At 39.3% G+C, this 23,702-nt stretch overlaps 2 protein-coding genes across 2 annotated transcripts in view; both read right to left on the minus strand.

Moving 5' to 3' along the window:
- The window catches only part of TADA2B (transcriptional adaptor 2B), a 3,813-nt gene extending 3,665 nt beyond the window's left edge, over positions 1-148 (minus strand). Inside the window, exon 1 of the mRNA XM_009890552.1 lies at positions 5-148. Coding sequence (XP_009888854.1) covers positions 5-148 — 144 coding nt within the window. The remainder of the gene's footprint in view (positions 1-4) is intronic.
- A 7,567-nt stretch (positions 149-7,715) lies between these two features.
- The window catches only part of TBC1D14 (TBC1 domain family, member 14), a 76,754-nt gene continuing 60,767 nt past the window's right edge, over positions 7,716-23,702 (minus strand). The window contains exons 12-14 of the mRNA XM_009890553.1: positions 21,459-21,568; positions 11,913-12,171; positions 7,716-7,915 (exon numbers count right to left, since the gene is read on the minus strand). Of these exons, the coding sequence (XP_009888855.1) occupies positions 7,850-7,915; positions 11,913-12,171; positions 21,459-21,568 (435 nt within the window). The 3' untranslated portion in view covers positions 7,716-7,849. The remainder of the gene's footprint in view (positions 7,916-11,912; positions 12,172-21,458; positions 21,569-23,702) is intronic.

The following is a 23,702-nucleotide window of genomic DNA, read 5'->3' on the forward strand; positions in this document are numbered from 1 at the left end:
CAGCCTCGGCAGGCGACTGGGCGGCAGGGAGGCGGCAGCGAGGGCGGTGGAGCACATCCAGGCCCGGGAAGAGGATAAGGAGCAGCAAGTACGGGAGGTGAGGCTCAGAGCCCTGGTCGGACTGTGGCTGCGGTCTCAGCTCTCTCATCTCCGTCTGCTCTTGTCAAAAAGGTTCCTGAAAAGGGCAGCGTTTTCCTCTTCTACAGATAGGGCACTTCCTTCCACTAACATCTACCGCTCCCTGTTAAACAACACAAGACATAGGATGCTTTTCTCCCCCTGAAGCTTTATTAGTGTCATGACTTGTTTTAAATAGAAGCACTTCTTCCCTGGGAAGGCAGGGATTGAAGAAAAAAAAAAAAAAAGTAATTCTTCTTTTATTTCTCCTCCTCTAGGTCCGTGTGGAAAACATCAAACTGAAGCATGAAATCCAAAACCTTGAAACCATCTTGAAAGTTCAGGGAGAACAGGTAGAGGGTCAACATTTTATGGACTTTGAGCAGATGAAGAAAGAGAATCAGCAACACAGAGAAAAGATTGATGACCTCAGTGATGAAATCCTGAAGCTCAAAAAGAAGATATCCAATGCTGTACATATCCTCAGCCAGTTCAGGGAAAAACTACAGTTTGTGGAAGCTGAAAATCAAGGCAGAAAGGCTGAACTGATGCACATTGAGACCGTCCTGTCACAGAAGAGAGACATTCTGACCAAAACCAAACAGGCCCGAGACAGACTCTGGAGAAACAATTTGAAATTGCAGCAGAAGCGTGGGTTGCTTGGAAATGAGATACTGCTTCGGGACTTTGAGGAAAAGGTAGACACCGTAGAGCTGCTAAGTCAGCAACTGGAAACACTGAAACGTCACCATGCTCATCTGATCCTTACTTGTAGGGGAATTCAGAAAAAAATCGAGGAAGCCAACTCCTCTTTTCTTGCTGAGGATGACCAAAGAAAAGCAAGCATGGGAAAAAATAAACCAAGGAGTTTTCCATAAGTCTTATTTTTAACATGCTTCTTTTTTGGCAAGTCCTGGGGAATACGACACACGTACTACTGAAAAAGCCTTTTGTAAATGACGTGTCAGTAGCATGCATTAAATGAAAAGATTACAGCAGTTACACTCCTTTGTATGAAACCACATACACGTGCCTATCTTGAAACAGAGCAAGCCTCAGTCAAAAGCCTGCGCTTTTGGAAACCCACCTTAGATTCAGTCCTTTGAGGCCATGGCACTACTGTTTAAGCAGAGCACTCACCATACCCTAACTCAAATCCTGATCCTGCCACCCTCTGTATGGATTTTATAATTCAGTATTGACTTCATCCATACAATAAATATACCTGCCTTCTGGGCACATCGTGAGGGGTAATTTTCACAGATCGGAGAGAAGTTTATTGTCAATACCTGACATGACTTGCCTACAGCCAATACGCTACACAAGTGTTAAATCATTCACCCATTCTGTAAATATACTTGGCTGCCAAGGTTGCCTTGGTGGTACGCAAGAGGAAAGGTTTATTACTTTAAGAACTATTTTCATAGTATAAATATATACATAAATCTTATCACTCAAAACTAGAATTTTGAATTTTTTTGTCTTTCAGCTTTTACAGTTTTAGGGGATCCTCAGCCTTGTCCTCCTCATTCACGGTGTGTGAAGAGGTAGGGTGCAGTTGCCCAACTGCAGAATATCGGAATTCCAGAAAAAAAGACTGAAGAAAGAGGGGAGGGAGCAACAAACCTTTTCACATTTATGACTGTACAGCTCACGGATCTTTAGTTACAGGAAGCAGCCTCCCCTTTCAAAATAATAGGTTCTTTAAACCCCAGTTCCCCCATGATAAACAGTGACTGAGACTGATTTATGTCCCGCAGCTCTCACTGCTGCTATTGTAGCATTTTATTTTTTTATTTAAGGCATAGGATGGACGTCAAGAATATAGAAACATCCTAGGTGAGCAAAATGCTGGAGCTCTGACACACTATGTTCTCATTACTGAAGGAACTGCAACTTTGGTAGGCTCCTTATAAGCCACCACTAGCTGATGTGCCCAATTATTGCATCAGTCCTACCTAATTAATTGTTAATTTCTGTGTATGGTACCACTACTTTACTTAGATAGACCAGCAATCTTCAGTCCCATTTTTGGTAGGCAGAAGTAGGTATTAAAGGCCCAGACTTCAGTGTTCAAAGGCTGTGAATTTTGCAGGAAAGGCGGCACATCCCAGTGGAAAAGACTAGGAGTGGAGTCTTACGGTGTTCCACCACAGGTTGGAATTACACGCTGTGGGACCAGAATTGCTGAGCTGTATTTGAGCTGCTGGTTCAACTTCCAAAATAAGTTGCGTATGCATTTAAACAAAGTACACAAGTCACTAAATGCACTTATATGGGGATAAAAAGTAGATAAACTTACATAAAGACATTTTTTCAGAATGGATTATACCTTTCTCTTTTAAATAACCTCTGAACTAGGTTTTTGACATTGCCTGGATATTTAAAATACAAAACATAATTAAAGTGGTTATTACACTACTGAAGGTTTAAATCTTGTTCTTTTGTCATAGTGAAATGAGAGAAGAGATCAATAATTCTTACTCTTATTGCAATCGCACAGTAGCACTATGGTTATATTCTTCTGAGGTCCTTACAGTTCCGCAGAACTATTGCATAAACACAGTGGAACAGTGCAGGCTCTTGTTCTGCAAACAACTAAAGTACTTTGGATCTTCAATAGCTCGAACACCTATTAATGAAGAGACATTACACAACTAATATTCAAAACCTTTTCACAAAATACTGGTAGATCTACCTGTCTGTTGTTGCTGGACAGTAAAAGGAGACAAATCTAACTGCCAACCACCTAGAATGAAAAAAAGACACTAAAATCAGTGCCTTTCATCTTGAGCCTCGTTACCAAAAGTGAGCTCTTCTTCTGCTGAAGGAGTAGCTATCGCAGAAGTCAAATAGCCTTCTGGTGTTCCACGAGACTGTTTTCATCAATAATTAAGAATGACCAGCAGTCGTCTCCCCAGGAGAAGTTACCCTTCCCTGTTTTGACTTCCTACAGACTCCTGCCAGGAAAATTCTTACACTTCTTGCTGCTTTTGGCTTAAGACATATAAACCTTCCTTTAATTTCTTAAACACTATTAAACAACAAATGCAGACAGATAAAGCAAAGAGAAGCAGGGAAAGCAAATCTGAGACGGTTTTCACTGCTGCAGCATGTTTGACATCTGAAGAAGGCAAGAATTTAGGGTGCAAATGAGGTTGACAGTATATTCCCTGAACTGAGTATTTCTACTGAAACAAATATTACTAAGATATTTGCTTAAACTTCACACAATGTCTCTAGGACTGTTTTTCTCAGCGCTGCGTTGTTGAAACAACCCACTGCTACGCCAGACTTCCAAAGCACCTTTATCCTCAGGATAAAGATCTGTTTTCCCCGTATAAATACAAGACGACACTCCATCAGGAAGCAGTACAGACAAATGTCTTTTTGTTTCCTAATCTCACATGCAGGAAAGTATTTCACTTCTCTTCAAACAGATTGAAATTAGTATTGGGAAAACAGGTAAGGACAAGTAAATCTAGTTTTGAACTATTTTGTGTAACTCCTGTAATATATACAATGTAACTATCAGTACCAAATTGGTATAGGCTTACATAAAAGCAGATCTGATTTTATGTCCTAATCCAGCAAATCAAACAGTAAGATACTTTAGCACAAGGAAGTGAGAGATGTGGCAGCCAAAGTCTTTGACTGCGTTCCCCACCTAGTCTTGTTGCACAGGTACTGTCTTCTCTCTGCTCTCCCTGATTTTATCTATCTTGTATTTGGTGGCAACAGGAAGCTCCTCTACTTTAATCTCTGAATTTATGGCCATGTAGGAATTAAAATAATACTGCCATAAGTCGAGCACAAAAATACCTTGTGATTACGAAATTTGCAATAAACCAAGATTTCTTCTTTTAAAACAAAGTAAGGATAAGGTATTCAAGCACTTCCGAGTTATGTGCATCTCAAAGATGTATTCACATTATTTTTTGTAATAAATTTATTAGATCTCAGACCTAGTCTAGAGAAAGGCATGTGAAATGGATTAAACCATGGGCACCATAAGTATCAAATCTTCTAAGTGTCACATGTAATATAACAGGTATTTTAACATGAGAGCTTCGAAAGCATCACCCCAAAATCCTCTACCTGCAATACTTAAGTGTCCCAAGGTCCTGATCTTGGACAGTCAAAAACTGCTAAAGAAGCCTGTGAAGAAACAGAGGTAATTGAATTTTTAATTTCTGAATTACACTGACAATAGGTGATTAAGATAACTTTACATGACTTTATTTAACAAAACCATATATTTACAGTTGAAAAAAGTTCCAGTTTGATACACGTATCTAAACAAAACAAACTTGATAGCTACATAAAACCAATTCAAACATGATGTACAGGGGATGTATCAACAGTTCTCTACGTCACCCTAGTTTTTAAAACATTCAAAAATAAGCTGTTACAAGGTACCTGTTTTTTCAAATGAAATTATTTACTAAATGAAATAATGTTAATGATTGATTGCTGACTGAAGTTGCAAAACGGCTTTATTATAAAGTGCAGGTTGTACAGAATTCCAAACCTGGTTGAAGTTTTCTGTTTTCTCTAATCTGCTGCATGTACAGTGGCAGTCGCAGACTTCCGTGATGTACTGCAGCATTTTTATTTTACCTTAAACCCATGAAGAAAAAGAAGTTTGCTCGATAGGAACACTTGCTCAATGAAAGAAAATCTCTTGCATCCCGTTACAGATACTCTCAAGCACCCAAACAATAGAATTGTCAAAATTTTTTATGGAATCCCTGAATTTATTAGAGAAATCTTTCTTAACAGCTAATTAAGAGATTTGGTATGCTGCAAGAAACTTAAAAAGCTCAGTGGCAAGTAATTCTATGCCCTTACTACTCATCTCTGTTTTTATCAAAATTCAAGCGTTACCTTCAAATCAAGTTACTGAGAAGTTGAAACAATTGCATCTTTAGGCAGGTGATTTATTTTTTTTTAAGTTGTATTTTGTTTGAAAACAAACTGTGCAAAGCTCCTTATTGCATTGCTTTTCTTCATTAAAGAACATACCTTATATACACAAAGAAATCATTTAGAAAATATATACATCTTCTAAGAACAGAAAGATCAAATCACAGAACAAAATAATTACATTTGCAAGTAACAAACAGTGCACAAGTGTTGCAGCAGGCCTTTTTCCCCACAACGATGCCCATTTCACTGTTACATTCAACATCTTACTAAGAAGAGAAAAAGGAGAACAGGCTGTGTCGATGGCTGCAAAGATACCTAGTGGCTAAAGAATGCGTTTTAACCGGACAAATGAGCCACACTTGTAGATTTGGTTTAAAAGGAAATACAAATCTAGTTGCAATGAAGACTGCAATGAATCACAAAGCCAGTTACAGTACCACCTAAAAATGTATACTGAGGAAAAAGTTGTCTTTGTGTTTAATAAACTGTTTTAAAGCATAGTGCAAATGTTTCAGATGGTAGGCCCCTCATATCCTTCATGGAAAGGCATATTTGTTGTAGTAAGAGAAAAAGTAATATTAAAAAACACTTACTGACCTTCCAGCTTTCTATTGCACTTTATAGCAATGTAGCATACAAGTACCAGTCACTGAAGGACCAAAGCGATACCAACTCTGGGAGAATTAACACGTGTTTCATATCAACATCTTGATGTCTATTTTCAGTAAGTGATGACCAAGAAGTCTGATGGAGAAATTAAGATGTCCAACAAAAAAACCCCCACATCCATTATGCCACATACACAAAGTGGACAGGAAAAGAGGCCAATGAGGTATCAGGCTTGCAAGCTGCATTTGCATTACACATCTTCCAAAGTGACTCCGAGTCCACACTTACCAGGGAATTTTGCTCTCACTCTTTTTAATATTACAATCAAACTACCCCTTGCAGTAACAATGTTGTAGTAAAGGACAGTATTTTGATTATGTCCCACAACCCTTTACTTTGTATGTTGAGTTCAGCAGTGTGCAACTATTATTCTTATTTTTTTTATTCAATGCCAAATTAATCAGCATAAAACTGCCTGAAGAGCATTGGGGAACCGCTGACCATATAACTATAGGATTTAGTAATGCCTGTTTACAGTTAACGCAAATATTGCTTCAGTTAGTTTCCCTTTTCAATGATCGTCATTATTTATAAAATAGATTTTACACTATACACTACACAATAAACATTCTTGTAAATCAGAGGCACTCATGATTTACAGTTCAACATTCATCTGAATGCAGAGGGGATCTAAGCTGTGTAACAGGACTATGCAACCACAGTTTGCCGTCTCTGGAGCTTGCTCCCATGTATTAGAGGCTGGATAAAACACTAGGAATTGACAGCTTGTACTCACCCTGATAGTATTTGTCTGGCACATTCCCCAGAAAAATTCTTTCACCTGTCACTACATACAGATCAGCTCCACATAACACTTTCTCACTGCAGTAGCAGCAGCTTCAGGAGATCCCACAGAACCTTTTCCTTTCAGCAGCAGTATTGGCTTATGGAACTTCTCCCCTACACTCATCTTCCTCAGTTTTGCCAGTGAGCAGAGCTAGGTATAAAGTAACTACAAAAATTGCTTTTAACCATTTCTCAATTAATCTGGTCAGCCCACCATTTTATCAGCATGACTGGACAGGCAGCACAGCAGTACATAGCTGGTAGGCAAGAACACCCTGAAATGGCACTGCCCCAGGACAGGGAGACACGGAAACATACATTTAGTAGTATGTGACCCTGTGTTTAAACAGAGGAAAGCAAGTACAATTGGGAAATGATGCCAGCTTAGTATTAGAAACCCCCGGTGAGTTTGGAATCTAGTCTGATTAATGGAACTTCTTCCATATGCATCCAGATTGAAAACACAGATTTTTCGAGGCATCTTGAAGAATAATTGGTTTTGCACTGCTAGCGTGACCTCTCTTCCAAGTTTACTTTCTATTTAGTTTTTTCTTATTAAAGAATGGAATGTAGTTCTATGTCTACATGATTTCTTTGGTAAATGGGACCCACAGCCTATAAAACAATAAGCATTTCTAAAGAAATGGTCCTTACACCATTTAACTATGAATTCCAGCACCAGTTATTTAAAATCCAGATCCAGCTACTGTTATGGGTATGGGAAACATATCCTGCCTAAGAATGAAACCAGGGAATAGCTTTCAAAGCAACTGACATTGCTGAATGCCCAGTCTTAAAACATCAGAGAAAAAAAAAACCAAAAAACTTTAAAGACCCCCTTAACATTGTTTAGTTTCTTTGCCCTCATCAGAAGTACAGAATGTGTACCAGATCCAGCTACTGTTATGGGTATGGGAAACATATCCTGCCTAAGAATGAAACCAGGGAATAGCTTTCAAAGCAACTGACATTGCTGAATGCCCAGTCTTAAAACATCAGAGAAAAAAAAAACCAAAAAACTTTAAAGACCCCCTTAACATTGTTTAGTTTCTTTGCCCTCATCAGAAGTACAGAATGTGTAACGCTGTCCACAGCAAATGCTCATTCCACTAAAAGTTTAAGGCTAAGCCTAGGTTTCACTTATAAAAGTTTTATCCCTCAGTTTCCTTCCTTCCTCCCCCCCCCACCCCCGCCTCTTGAGAACTTTTTTTCTTTCACTCCCCTTTAAGGCTATCCTACTACTAAACAAAACTGTGAAATAACACTTTGATTTGCAGGCTCGTACATGTCAAACAGTACTCAATACTTTTGCCACTTTTCCCGTGAGTCACTGGAGGCAATCATAGTTTTAACGTTTGAGTGAAGGACTTCCTTTTTCCATTTCCCGGTTATCTTTCTGCAGAGCAGCCAGTATCTAGATGTTTCAAGGAATGAGAGAGAAAAAAGTATTAGATTTAAGAAGTGACTCAATAAATCCCTGTCTGAAGAGTTTCCAATTTAATTATCTCGGAGCAGTATTATTCTAATTATTAAATGTAATCAAATTTAGAGAACCCCTCTACTGATGGAGACCTCTCCCATAAGTTCTTGTGGGATGGCAGATACAAATGGACTTAAAGGTTTAAACTCAATATCTCCCTCTCCCCAATACACACTTTTGAAGCCTGGAGATGAGATTCCTACCCAGATTACACAAGTCTAACACTATTAAAAGAAGCTGTCTGAGGGGAAATTTTAATTCTCAAGATAAATGGACTGCCTAAAAAACACAGCAAGTGAGCAGCCTGAGCAGGATGATGTTGGCTAAGAGTTCAGGACAGAATTACCATAGCACTGACTGGTGCTTGTTGAGAGCACGTCACTGTCTCCAGAACTGCTTACATCTTTTCCTGAAGCAAGAAGTCCGCATTTGCATCCACATTGAAAATTTGTATTTCCTATTACCCAATTCTTTTGTTAGCCCTCGTGTAGAGGGCGCAATGATGGCCAGTTTCCCATGCTGCTTAATGTGCTCCCCGCCCTATAGTTAGTCACTGCTGAAGAAGTCCAGCAGCATCCCCAAGAATCATCCTGGAATTGAATGTACCTAGGGACATTTAATCTCACAGAATTGCAGTTATGAGTAAGCAGTCGTCTTTTCTCTCCCTGACCTGACTGACTTCAAAACAACCTCTGCATCATCAGCATTAACAGGAGGTGGGTCTAAATCACTCAAAGGGCAATCACACAACACTGCTTTTGCATTGAAGCATAGGCATCGACAGCTGTTGCAACACAGGAGTCCAAGCTGTTGCAACACAGGAGTTCAAGATGGATCTGAACAGAGCCACAGCTGGCTGGCTGTTCAGCAATTTCTAGAATTGGACAGAGATTTCAGTGAGGTCCTCTCCACAGAGATTCCGGGTATCAACAGCCCAATCAAATGGGCTTATGAGAGTTTCAAATGCCATAGCAACAATGTCCCTGGTGGAAAAGAGTTACCTTTTTTTAAGGAACCAGAGAATGGCACTAGAATACTGATCCAGAACAGCACAGACATTAAGCCAACTAACAGAGCTCAGATTCTTTAGTTGTTTGGAAAACTTTAAGGAGCTAAGATCTGAAATATACAGATTACAGAAATGCTAAGCCAACAGTCTAGTCTGTTCTACCGTGTCTATTTTTCTGCTGTTGATGACAAAGCAGTGGGTGTAACAACAATCACTCACATTTCAGGCTAAGGCTGTACTGGCACAAGGCCCTGGAGTTCTCTGTAGGTAATTCCAGAAGAAAAAACAGAGCTTGTAGGTTTCCCTTTGATAACCAGAGTCCTTGTTATCAGAAGCGCCATGTTTGTGATTTACCAGGACTCTTTTTTTCAGTCTTCAGTTTCCTGATCACATTGTCATTGACCAAAGGAAAATGGAGCGAGATGGGAAACAAACCAGACCATTTAATGAGAGAACCAGGACTGTGGGATCTGGATTCATAAGCAGCCCATAACATTTTAGATGAGGTCCTACATATATCATCACACCAGAATGTGACCCACAGGATACCAGGGACCATAATTACCATGGTATAGCAAGATGAAAAGGTCAGTAAGCAGGTGGGTTTTTTGAGTGCCAAATACATCTACTTCTGAGAAGTGCAGCTGAATTTGACCAAATATACTCCTACAAAGAAGCAGCAGCTCAAGCTCTGCTGCTTGCTTATGCAGTACAGTTACTGTAACCAAACAAGATGATGATAGAGATGGGAACACAAAGCCCACTTTTCTAAGCTCAAGAGCACTCTGCATTCTCTGGGAAGTAGCATCCCCGGTCAGTCAGTTCACCTAGAGTTTACCTTAAAGGTAGTGCACCCATCACAATGGGCATTCATTTTGCTACTTTCAAAAGTTATTTCGCTACAGAAAATACATGGATACTAGAGCAAAGCGTCTGACTCCTAAAACAATAGTCAGAAATAATTATCCAGCTAGGGAGCATCCCAACTGCAGCCAGACCTCTCAAGCATATTGTGTGGGTGCATACTGCCACTGCCCCAGCACTGCTATGAGCCCACCTGTGCAACCAAGTCACACACGTCAAGAAGCCTGTCTGTTCTAGAACAGCAAAGTTTGGGTTTCTAAGTCCAAACTCATGCAGGTGAACTTTAAAAGCCTGAAGAGAGATAAGAGGTCATCACAGGCAGCATCTTAGTAATAGAAAACATAGTCCCACATACTCTTTGTCTTGTTAGTGTTTCTAGATTGATTCCAACAGTGGTACCTCAGTGACTGAGGAGTCCCAGTAAGTACATTGATGTGAGCAAACTCTTAGCCCCTACCTACTTCTGGCTTGGAAAAGATGGGAGGGTAGACAGTGAAGAGGCTTTCCTGATGGCAACTTACTCAGCAATGGAACTACCTGGTGAAGAAAGCCAGCTGGTGCAGAAGTCAAGATAGGTAAAAGGTCAGCCAATACCAACCCTACAGCATGCTGTGTTTTGAGATCTATCCACACCAGAGTTCAGCATTATTTTTTTCTTCAGTTTGCCACAATAAGTGAAAACAATCGGAAATTCCAACACAGTCAGAATGAAGCTGATGAAGAGACTGAGGAAGACTGCTTGGGTTCGGTTTGAAGTCTTTCTCCTGTTGTGATAATCACCACTGAACCTTCACAGGTGTGAAAGACTGAAAACCACTGGCTAAGCAAGCCTATTACTTGGCAGAATAGGACCACTATCTCCTCTTCTCTGCAAAGGAAGCAGCTGTAGGCTGCAAATTTATTTGGTATGTGATCCTCATCCACACAAGACATGTTCAAAGAAAGTGAACCATCTGAAGAAGGAACAAGACTGGGAGGTTTCTTGTAAAGACGCTGCTGGCTGAAAAACATTCATAAGGATAGAAACAAAGCAGAAACAAAGCAGAAACAAAGGTGTTTCTGTGCTAGCAACTTACAACCAAGACCAGAAGGTAAATGCAAAATAAGCTATCAGGAAAGCCACATCAGGGAGGAAATGCTGGCAGCATGCTGCTCTTACCTGGGCAGCACAGATTGTGCTCCCCCTTCTACACAAGATAAGGCGCAGGCGGCTACAATCTTATCCTACTGCAAAGGTTAGAAATTCTCATCTCAAGTAGCAAGCTGGCAGCCCGCCCCGCCCCACCCTACAGACAGACTATTACTCCAGGAAAGAAACAAACTCCTGTAACCACTACGTTTAACAACACCTTTCAGTTTCACTGCAAAAAAGAATGGATAAACCAGGCAGAGCTCTATTACAGCATGTTTCATGAAGCAGGCTGTATCACTGCTTTGAAGGAAAAAAAAAAAAAGGTGTTTACACTCCAAATGCTATGGAGTACGTTTGACCTAACTCTCCAGCGTGATGGCTGTTACAGCCACTTAACAATTTCCACATTTAGATGACACACTTTCATCTTTTTTCTAGTTGGAATTACAGCGATGAGACCACAATTTTTGAAGCAAAGGCTTCAACACTAAATTCCAGTGAAGAAGCTGGAGATGTAGTCTCTTCTTTGCAGCCCAAAATTAGGCAAATGAGATCATCAAGGATATTAAGATAATGACATGTCCTGACAAATTGTCATCTTCCCTCAAAGAGTGAATTTCTGCTTTTAAATATCAAGTTGCAATGTTGCTAGCAGTCTTTGTAACTAGTAAGTTAAAAAAGTCGTATCGTACTTTACTTCATCAACCCCACCCAACATTTCAATTTTGAATGTTGACTGAGCTCTCCCTTTCCAGAGGAGAAAAAGCTCAGGGAATCCACTCACCTGAATGTATACTAAAAGCATGGAGTGAGCTGCATCTACCTGCAAAATCGAGCACTAGCTCTGCTAAAACCAAGAGCTGCAACACCGCATTTTCATGAGCACAGTACAATCATCTGTTATCAAAGATCAACATCCTCTTTACCTGAGCCCACTTCTTGTTTCTACTTTGCATCTGAATGGCAGCAATAGATGTGAAGAATTCTTCCGAAGGCAAGTCCTCTGGTAGCTTTGTTAAAAACTGGGCTATATGAATGAAGTCCATTTTGGTCAAAATATCTTCAAAAAGTTTTAATATTCCCAGGGCTGTACGGAATAAGAACTCTTCTCCATCACGGCAGAACACATCCCAGACACGACATGCCAAGTCTAGTGGCAAAGATTTGCTGTACAATGTGAATATCCTGAAAAACAGAGTAAAATTTTCAGAGTTACTACACATGAAAAGTGTCTTGGATACTCAAAGTACACAAACTGATTATTAGTTAAATACTTTTATGTTTCAGAAATACTTCTATTTGTTGCTGCATAGCAATACATGAAACAACATAGAATTGTACAAAAATTAAGGCATCTTGCTATCAATCTGGGTCTCCAATTTTCTCAGATCACACCAGAAGAAACAATATCCATGGTTTTATGATGGACATGCACTGGCCACAGGTATAATCAAAGGCATATTTAATCACCACTTATGAGTTGAGGATTGATGCAGTTTTAGTTGTGAAAACACAAAAAGCTGAACCTTAAGACATACCACAAAGGGAATTTTGTGGATCAGATGAAGGAAATGTGTAAAATTACCTCTGTGTTCCAGGCTTGACTGACTGGCAAAGTAACAATAGCACGAGTTTTGGGGGAAATATCAGTTTAAACTCTAGTGAGTGGAGAGAAACAGGCAAGATGTCCAGAAAGAATGGTGGCTCAACATACTAGAACAGATGTGATCCCCAAAGAGTACAAGGTAACAGCAGAACCAAAAACCTCCTCCCAGTTGCTAAAACTGCATTTTTATTAACTGCCAAGAGCACACTTCTTCCATCAAAAAGTGTTAGTGATTTTTTTTTTCCTTCAGAATTTAGACAGAGAACATTTCTCCACACATGTGCTGCGTAAAAGATCTCCATAAAACTGCAAATAATTCTTTCTCCGGCAGAGGTCGGCAAAGCCTCACATTTAAATCAATCCTTTCCACATCTTTTAACACAAAATTTCTTTTAAAGTATGGTGCGTTGAACAGTAGTTCTCGTGTTTAAGACTCCTCTCTGTCCTCTCCATTTTTTTTGTTTAGGAAATTCAGGTTTAAATTAAAAAAAATACAACGGAACAGATACACACATATAGGTACAGAATATGAATGAATATACTTTCTCAGCAAATTCCAATAAAGGTTTTCTGTAGTATCTGTAGCATCTGTTTTTTACTATAGAAGATTATTTGAATGATGTGTTAGCAAGTATCCATTACTTCTCTGTGAATCAGCGCCCTTTAGGAAAATGGGAAAATATTTTGCAAGCTGCAAAACAAGACTAAACCATTTCCACAAATTCAGGTGATAAGTAAATTGCAGGTTTAGGATCCTTTGGATTTTACTTTTTTTTATTTTTACATTTCATTGCAATGTTTTTATAACAAGAAGAAAACGTTTAAATTTTGTTCTCAGAGTTAAATTAGAAATGTATAAACAAGGCAAATAAGAGGTAGAGTCTGGGATGAAAAAACCACTACTGTTCTTATATGTATTTCACATACATACATGAATGTATAAGAATAGCATGATAAAAGCCTCCTCTTTGGGTTATTGGCTGATCACGCGTTGCAGAATTTGTATACTCTTTCAACATTCTTACATAAATGTCTTGCTACAAAATACCTTCACAGCAAAATTAAGACTTTTTGTCTAGAACACACACATGCTCAGGAAACAGCAACAGCTTTGCCTTTTAAAAAGAACAGTGTAATAGGAAGCAATTCAACTGAGTCCTTTCCTTGTCACCAAGTAGCAGGCAAACACTCAGCCAGAAACTGGTCCTGGTTAAAGTAACAATGCTGATTTTTTTACCTCTTTTTATTCACAAAAGCTATTATTCTCTAATGATTCAGACCTAACCTGAATAACCCATGTGTATTAAACCTGCAACTATGCAGAAAATTAACTGTCAGAATAGTGAGAACTATTTATTAGAAAACTACTTTTTGTAGGAAAAGATTTACTCACATCAAAAAAGCTGTCACATCAAATAAGGTATTTGACATTGATCTCTTCGTAATTTGGAAGGAAGTGCAATTTGCAGGAAATTCATGAGGCAATTAACTTTCATTAATACTAGCATGGAATTAAACACATCAATGCCCAAGAATGGAGCCTGGGCGCCCTAGAATAAGCAATGAAACAAGAGCAGGAATCATTACTGCTAAGAATGGATACAGCATTTGCTCCCTTCAAATATTTCCTACTGAAAGACATTTTTTTATTAGACATTTGAGCTACTGGTCTGAAACCCAGATGAAATTTACTATAGTAATAAAGCAGCTGCTAGCCTAAACCAGTTACAGCAGTGGCTCCCAGCAGCGCTACCACACTACTTGCACATGATCTGCTCTCACTGTACCGCAGGATGATTTTCTCTCTGCAGCCCTCTTCCAACTCACTAGAAGTCCCAGGTGCAGACAACACAGCTAACTAGCAGAGATGTCCAGAGTAACATAAACACAGGCTACTGGCCACTATCTGTTTGGAAGAGAGGAAAAAAAGTACCAGATGCTCCTGCTCCTCCCAGCCCCGCTTATGATGAAAGCATACTTTGAGGTAGATGCATGAAATCCTGGCTGCTTTGCTACTCACAGGGAAAGCATATGACCATAATGTTATCAAGAAAGTAAAGCACTGTTACCATGATCATCACAGCCTCTGTGTTTTCTTTCCTTTTTTTCTTTTCCATTTTTTAATTAAAAAGTCTTCCTAAATAATGTTAGCAACAGCACTGAAGACATATGCCACATTTTGGGTTGGCAACTCACACACAACAACAGTGATGCAAATCAGATCTTCTATATTCTTGCATTACACATTATTTTCCCATGTCCCTAACAGCACAAAAATATTTATGCAATTTCAGAACTCAGCTGTGGAAATTGATGACCTAAATCGAGCTTTTAAACTTATTCTTGGATCCTCCCTCCTTCATCCTGGTACTCGTATTTAGTTGTTACATTTTGTCTCAAAGCAGATGTAGTTGAGATTGATACAAAGATTGCACCTTTCTAAGTGGTCATGCATTACTTTATTGTATAGTGGCATCTCTGTTCTCATTAGCACCTTCAGAGTTATTGCAATAAGCTTGTTGGTAATAGTTTATTTAGCACAATTTCAAAATCATTACATTTTTTAAAAAAAGTGGAAGCATTTATTTTGTTCCTTATTAGGGAAAGAAAAAGTAGTATATATTATACAATACTGACTGCCACAGAGCAACTTCTTAGCACACAGCAAATCTGACTGCACTCTAAAATGAATCAATATAATACAAATACTGTGTGAGTTCCTGAGCAATTTCCAACTGGTCAGAAGCACCCAAAAAGCCCTGCTGTCTCACCACAACAATACAACGCAGTACTTCACTTGATTCCACCCTAATGAACACACCCTAAATTGGGCTGAAGCCTGATGTTTTAAGTCTGGTAACAACTCAAATTCAAAAAATCAGGATGTCACCAGAAACCTTTGGACAGAATTACAGTCAATTTTTTCTTTGAAAAGGAGGCATGCATTTAAAGCATCATGTTCAGCTTCATTTTTTGGGGGTGGTGGGGTTACTGGCATGACATGGACTGTGTTTCTTTTAATGTAACAGATGGCATGTTTATAAACACTTCACTGGAAGTGCCCACTACAAACGTCCACATGAAGTGGCTTGGACCTTTACTGTAACAAGCAAATGGCATCAATAGAAAGTTAGTGTTCACAGCACAATCACAGTCAATGCAATACTAAAGAACCACTGATCAATCCATCAGTACAAACAAAGCCCTTGGCTATAATTATTGCCAAAATCATTTTTCTGAGTAGGGATAAAGAAGTGTTTGTATAGCAGCAGCAGGCCATAAATAGACAGCATGTGTCCTTTGCAAATCCACATTCTGCTCTGCTCACAAGAGCCTGTGGTACATCAGCTGACAGAGCCGAGAGGCCACAACCGGGCTGATTCAGACACTATTTCCCCTCTACTCTCTGTGAACCTGACTGTACATTGCTCTTTACACCCCTCTCACGCTTCATTCCCTTTATATTCTTCAAAAAAAAGTAAAAACCTGTCTAGCTTTTTGATTCTTACCTTGAGATTTATCAGTTGGGATTTACGTTTGAAGCACATGAGTCCTTTTTAAAAGAGATGCCTTACTTCTGGCAGGCATCCACTAATAATCATGCCACTGTACCTTTTAATTAAATTCTTAAGTCCTTGGCATTTTCCCACCGCAGAAGGCAGTGGTGGAACTGAACTGGTGGGGGGCTCCCCTCCCTAGATCCTCTACCAGCCCCACAAAAAACCTAAAGCAGCATTGCATCACATGCATAGCCAGGCCCATCTACACACACACCTTTTCTTTTTCTTGGAATGCATCCCTTCAACAAATGATTTAAAGCATACCAATTTTACTGCCGTTCCCCGCTGGCACCGGTTACAGGAAGCAGCACAAAGGAGTCCAGTTGATTCCACTGTAATTGCAGCAGAAGCAGGAGGGTTTCCCAGCAACTGGTCTGTGCAGCACTGGCTACTGGAGCCCTCCCAGAGCTGGCACCAACTGAGATATGCTGCACACATGCCTGCACAGTAACCATGCCAGCCACCAGAATAGCAGCAGGCATCCCTTTGGAGCTCAGAACAAACATGCATTTAAATAAAAGTAATGCTGTCAGAGCAAGGCTGTTTCATAGAGATTTTTACCTACAACCAAAAGGTCTGTCTATTCAGAGCAACGCTGTACCATACTCTTCCCAGGCTTTAAACACACCGAAACCACATTCTTATCTTTCCGGAAACAGTTCTGTTTTTGATGAAGCAATAGGTGTACTACAGCAAATTCACTGGCAGCCATGAGCCACAGGCAACCTTATAAACAACATTTTCCAAAGTCCCTAGCTTTACTAGTTACTCACTTGTGAGAACACAGATCCACCTGATTTTTCCTTACATCTTTTCTATATTACTTCCTGGAAACAATGTAAGGACAGCACATATAAAGTTCCATTCGCTAAGTTTCCAGTGGCCATTTAAAAAAAAAAAAAAATTGAACCTGCTTCCTACAGGATCAAAGTACTTTAAATGGAAAGTATATATATGTATGCACACACATATATGTATATATATACTTCTTATATACACATATATCTTTAAATATTGTATGTAAATCTTACACAGTTAAATACCAACTCCACCATTTATCAAAATTAAAGACAGAGTGGGACAAGCTGCCTAGCTCAAGATAAGCATGAAAAAAGTTTAATATAGGATTGGGCAGGGCTGCCTCAACTAGTCTACATTCTTGTGCAAGATCGTAGCATTGTGACTCTCTGCGGACGGGGAGGAACACAATAAATTGTCCTTGGGATCAAAATAAACAGCTTGAGTATGGATGCAGGTAGTCAGCAAGAAATGCTATGGGTTGTCAGTCCATTTGCGCAATAACCTTGAGAAGCACCATCCACAAGCACTCCTGCAGACGTTTTTTTTGAGGGCTCTTAACAATAGCCACAGAAGGAACAAAAGGAGGGTCTGCTGTGCCCCACACATTCGGACTGCAGCACTTCAGTTCTTTGCTCGTAAGTCAGTGATTTATTTTTTTTTTAACCTATAAATGTGCTCAGAGAGAACAACTGGTCACATAAATGTTTACTTAAGAAAATACAATAAAGACTAGCTTATCAAAGGAAAATTGCTGAGGGGAATGTAAACCTTCAACCTTTCTTCAAAACAGTCGTTTTCCAAATCTCTAATTTCTGGGGGTGTTCCTCAGGATTTCTTCTTTACAATGTAAAGCTCAAAGTTAAACAACAAAGTGATATTAACATGCCTGCACCATGAAGACACTTATCTTGAGTCTCTCCTACATAAAAAAATCACCTTATTTATGACACCATATTAAACTAGTAATCCATTAGAAAGATGATAACCTGGTGATTTTAATGTTGTCTATCTAGTTATTCTCCATCATCTTTACAGTTTTCCTATTCTGATATCCCTTTTATTTCATTTGCTTCCTCCACACACAGGGTTTTCACATCATTATCTGAAGCAATACAATTTCAGCATCTTTCCTCTTACCATTGAACATAGCAGCCTCTGCCCTCTTCCTTCCCTTCTATCCCATTCCAGCATTTTTTCTAGCATCTTCCTGCTCTGTGCAGAGATCTAGTTCAGGTTAATATTCTCAGCCTGCAGTCATGAAACTCCTTCTAATGGTATTTTTCCCATCAATGTTGGGAGAAATGAACCTATCCATTACACATCCCCTCACTCTCCTACTCAAGTTGCATTAAAATTTAATCCCAGTGTAAAAGCCACGTCAAAGCCCATGTTACACTAACCTCTGTGCAAGAGGCACATGAAAATCACAGAAGTCAAGCACAGGCAGCAGGAGACCTGTATGGATGTATAAAAAGGAAGCATACAAGAGGCCAAAGGAGGGGCAGAGGACCCTGAAGAAACACAGAGACATTGTCTGAGCATGCAGGGAAGAGACTAGGAAAGCCAAAGCCCATCTGGAGTTGAACCTGGCAACAGATGTTAAGGGCAATGAGAAGGGCTTTCCACAGGTACATCAGCAGAAAAAAAAGACTCGGAAAAACACAAGCCCGTTGCTGAATGGGGCAGGAAACCTGGTGACAAAATACAGGCAGAAGGCTGCAGTGCTCACTGCTGCCTTCATCTCAGCCTTTACTGAGAAGACTTACATTCACGAATCCCAGGTCCTCCAGACCAGTGGGAAAGCCTAGTGCAACGAGGATCACATTAGGGAATATTAAAACAAATCGGGCATGCACAAGTGCATGGGACCTGGTGAGATACACACGTGAGTGCTGCGGAAACTGTCTGGTGTCATTGTGAGGCCACTCTCAATTATCTTTGAAAGGTCCCAGTGATCAGGGGAAGTTCCTGAGGGCTAGAAGAAAACAAATGTCACTCCTATCTTCAAGAAGTAGGATACAAGGAACCACAGCCTGGTCAGCCTCACCCACCATCCCTGAGAAAGTAATGGAAGAAAAATTCCAGGAGATCATTTCAAAACATATGATGGGCAAAAAGATGATTGGGAGAAGTCAGTAGGGATTTATGAAAGCAAGATCATGCCTGACCAACCTGGTAGCCTTCTACAATGAGATGACTTGCTTGGTGGATGAAGGGAGAGAAATGGATGTTGTTCATCTTGACGTTAGCAAGGTTTTCAACACATAAAATCCTTGTTGATGAACTGATGAAGTATGGACCACATAAATGGACAGTGAGGTGGACTGAAAACTGACTGGAACTGAGAAGCTCAGAAGGTTGTCATTAATGGCATGAAATACGGCTTCAAGCCAATCCACTGGTAGAGTACTCCAGAGTTTGATACCCATCCAATACTTTTAAACATCTTCATTAAGGACCTAGATGATGGGTCAGACCGTACCCTCAGCAAGTTTAAAGGTGACACAAAACTGGGAGGAGTGGTTGATACACCACTCCATAGGGACCTTGAGGCACTGGAGAAATGAGCTGACATGAGTCTCACGAAGTGCAACAAAGGGAAATGGCAAGTCCTGCACCTGCAGAGGACATAAGCCTGGGTACCAATACACACCAGAAGCCAACAGGTTACAAAGCAGCTATGCAGAAAAGGACACGGAGGTCCTGGTGGACAACAAGTTGAAAGTAAGCTAGCAATGTGTCTGCAGCAAAGAACATCCACAAACTCCCGGGCTGCCTTAGGAACAGCACTGCCTGCAGGCCAAGGCAGGTTAACCATCTACTCAGCACTGGTGAGATAGCTCTGGCCTTCCCAGTACAAGAGATATGTACTGGAGCAAGTCCAGCTTACCATGAATATAATTAAAGGCTTAGATGATCTGATATACAGGGAGAGGCTGAGAAAGCCGGGACTGTTTAGCTGGGAGAAGAGTCATCTCGGACTTATATGCATAAAAATACTCGATAGGAGAGCACAAAGAAGAAGGAGCCAGACTCTTCTCAGTTGTATCCAGTGAAAAGACAAGAGCTAACGGACACAAATTGGAATACAGGAAATTCTGTTTAAACACCAGAAAATAAAAACCTTGTTCGTTGTGAGGGTGGCTGAACACTGGAATGGGTTGTCTGGAGAGGCTGTGGAGTCTCCATCCTTGGAGGTATTGAAAAATCTGATTGGACAAGCTCCTGAGCAACCTGCTCTAGTTGACCCTGCTTTGAGCAGTGGGTTTAGACTAGATGACCTCCAAAGATCCCTTCCAACGCCCCAGCAGTTCTATGATCCCAGGAAAACTCATGTATTCAAATTTCTAGCTGTTGGATTGGACTGAATTACTTTAAATGGATTTCTGTCTAACAGATCAGCAACAAGTTCAGTGCTAGCAACTAGCTCTTAAAGATCACCAAGGTATTGAGAGCTTGGTTCAGGTAGAATTGTATTAAGAGTACAAATGTTTTCCAAAATAGTAACTTCTGAACCTCAGAAAAAAAATGCTGTTACTACTGGGAATTCCATCTCTTACTGAAGGTATTTAGTCAGATACCTGAGAACAGGAGAAGTTGTCAACAACTTAAGTGCAAATCAATTTTTCACAAAAAAGATTTCGTACCATCTTGAAACTGACAAGAAAGTCTTGCTGAAGAGAGACATTTTAGCTGCCCCAAACCCAAGCACGATAGGCACAAAGGCAAATACTCAATTTGGAGTGTCTTATACCTCACTGAAATTTGGTAGGAGTGCAAATAAGATCCTTGTCTTTTTTCCTCTCTAAGGAAAAAGGTTCTAATTACAATAGAACTAAAAAGGAAGGCAGTTTCACCACATTAAAAGATTGTAATTGCCTGTCTGCTAAGTGGAATAGCTGCAGTAATTAAAAATGCGTTAATGCCCTTTAGCTATTCAGTTGGACTGTGAGAAGATCAGTTTTTAAACAATCTGTACTGGGATCCTCTAAACAGGATCTGAGACCACCTAACATACAAGTGAGATACTGCCCAAGGGTCATAGTTCATCCTGCCAAAAGCCCAGGTGTTTGCTTTTCTGTAGCTTCTAGCTTCTTGTTGTATGGACAGAAACACTATGTTTTAACAACTCTTTTCCTGTTCTGTGCAAGAGAACAAACTATAACTTTCAAATGCAAGACTAGCAATGCTTTCTGGAAATACACCCCCGGTACACACCTGCACATTAGTAGTAGTAACTAACACATTTTCTCAGAAGATGAACCTAAACATGCACTAAATATGGATAAACAGTGCTATACAGCTGTATTTCAAAATAAGCTTCAAATTCAACAGAAGTACAATAATAAATGTTAGGCAAACACTAAATATCACAGAAGTATGAGGGAATGATTTGGACTGACAAACCCAAGCACTAAAACCTTTACCTTAAAAGAATACAAAACCAGCTAAGGACATGGAGCTATACACTAGTATGCACATTAATTATACTTTCAATGTCTTACCAATCAATAAGGTAGATGTCTGGAGTTAAATTATTTTTTTTGAAGTGAGCAAATAACTTTGGCAGATTTTCTTCAAAGAATACCTCAAATGCGGCAAAGTAAGTCAACATCTAGGAAAATACAATGGGAAGAAAAAAGAAGTTAGCTGTGTTAATAGGCTTAAATGTATTATCTGTTGGTGGATTAATGCTCTTCAAAAACAGTATCGTATGAATTACATCATATAATAAAGAGCTAAACATTTACATAAAGGACAGCATCTGCAAGCACACAGAGTTAAGATCCACCCTATATACTGTTCTCATACTAAACAATGTAATTATTGTTCAGGGTCTTGGCCAGCTTCCCTTGGAAAGAAAAATACCAGCAGGAGAGAAATTATTTGCCGATTTCTCAAAATAATTTTTATAACAGAATGGTGCTTTATGCTTGTGGCAGTAATTTAATATTACACTGAATAAAATCCAAGGCCCAATGGATTATAAAATGAAATATGGAACTAAAATAATTTAATAGTCCACAGCAAGAGCGAAGCGTCCAGTTGGCTCATACTGTAAACCATATTCTAATACCAAAGCTTCTTTTATACCATATGTTTTAAAATAAGATAATAGCATTTCTATTGTAAAAAGGGAGCGATCAAGTTCACGTAGAAAAGTCAAAGATCAAGACAAAACACCTATGGCAAGAGAAAGATTGTAAACTCCCATCCAATACTGTAACCCCTGAACTGTACTCCTTTTAACACAAAGAATTTTGTATTATTTTAAATATGAATATTTAGGTCAAATTTCATAATGGAGGGCATGGAAAAAGAAAATCTTCCAATCCAACTAAGAGTAAAAACCAGGCTTTTTAGCTCTCCCTCCCCATCCTCTTAATACTACAGGGAGAAAAATTAAGCAAAGTCCTTAAATGATTCAGTAACTTTAATTAGAGCATCCCTATAAAAGCAATAAAGAATGGCTGTGATTACTTCAAAGTATGAGTTGTATAAGCGTTCCTCTTCCCAAACACCATGACAGAAAAGTGAAAAGAGGAGCCTTTTGTTTGAAATCCTTTTAAAGAATGACAGATTTCTTTCCCAGATTTTTTGTTTAATGTCTTCACAGAAATTTTTCCTGTTTCATCTGAATGAAGTGGCAGATGGTAGACTACTTTCATAAATAGCGGCAAATAAAAATTTGAGCCCAGTAGCCAGTGAGAATATAAGGCTTAAAAGCCAATCAGAGATGGGTGTATTCTACAAAACCAGCCACACAAAGTTATCTCTGAACCATCAGTTACAGTCCTGCTTCCAAAGTGATCCCTTTAGAGAAGGGATTTTACACATAACTGCTACAATCACATCTATTGATAGTAATGCAGCCAGCCCTATTAGAAACGCAATAGCAGTTCAGGTATTTATCTTGATCAAATCAACATTCAACAAGACATTTACTTACTAGTAATTAAAATAATTTCTAGTTGAATAAAACTGTAACCAACAAAAGAAATCAAGGTAAATTGGTATAAATTATTATCTTCCACAACTAACTTATGCTGGTCTTATTGTTTTAATTTATTATATGTTAAGACAAATCAGCATTTGGTTATTAAGTTTTAAAACTGACACAAAAAGGTGAGGGTAGACAGCAGATCAGTATATTAACCACAGGAAGCCAAAACCATTTCACTTCATGTCTCGCTACTCTGAAATATTCGGTACAAGATTTTCCTTCTGGTCTGAATTATGGCTTTGCAATTTCACGATATGTTAATATTCTTTCATGTATCACCTTCTCTACTTTTCTTTAAGCATTCATTTATCATGGAGCCTCTATTTAGCCAGGCTAACATAACTAAACAGCACTATCCAAGAGCATAACAAAACCCACTATTTCAGCTAAAAAAAAATAATCTTATTCTAGCAAATTTAATTCCAAAATCATCTTCACAAGAACCATATTTACACACTAAATACATGAGCATGTCCTCTTTTTCCAAGTACAGTAATGGAGACGGACTGATACTTTTTCTAGCAATGCGGTCTGTGCTGTGGTACATCTCCCCACGGACATTTACAACTGATGAGATTCAGGGGCTGCAACAGGGAATTACATACTGCTTTTCCTGCAGCAAATACCGACAGGAAGCCTAGTGTCCTACTGTTTAAACAACAAAAGTGACTTGTTGATGTCATCCATTCCCTTGCTTTATTTTTCCCATTTGAACTCTTGAGAAGCAGATCCTACTTCCATAGTG

Source organism: Charadrius vociferus, unplaced genomic scaffold (assembly GCF_000708025.1).
Source record: "Charadrius vociferus isolate BGI_N301 unplaced genomic scaffold, ASM70802v2 scaffold88, whole genome shotgun sequence".
In the NCBI taxonomy this organism is placed as follows: Eukaryota; Metazoa; Chordata; class Aves; order Charadriiformes; family Charadriidae; genus Charadrius; species Charadrius vociferus.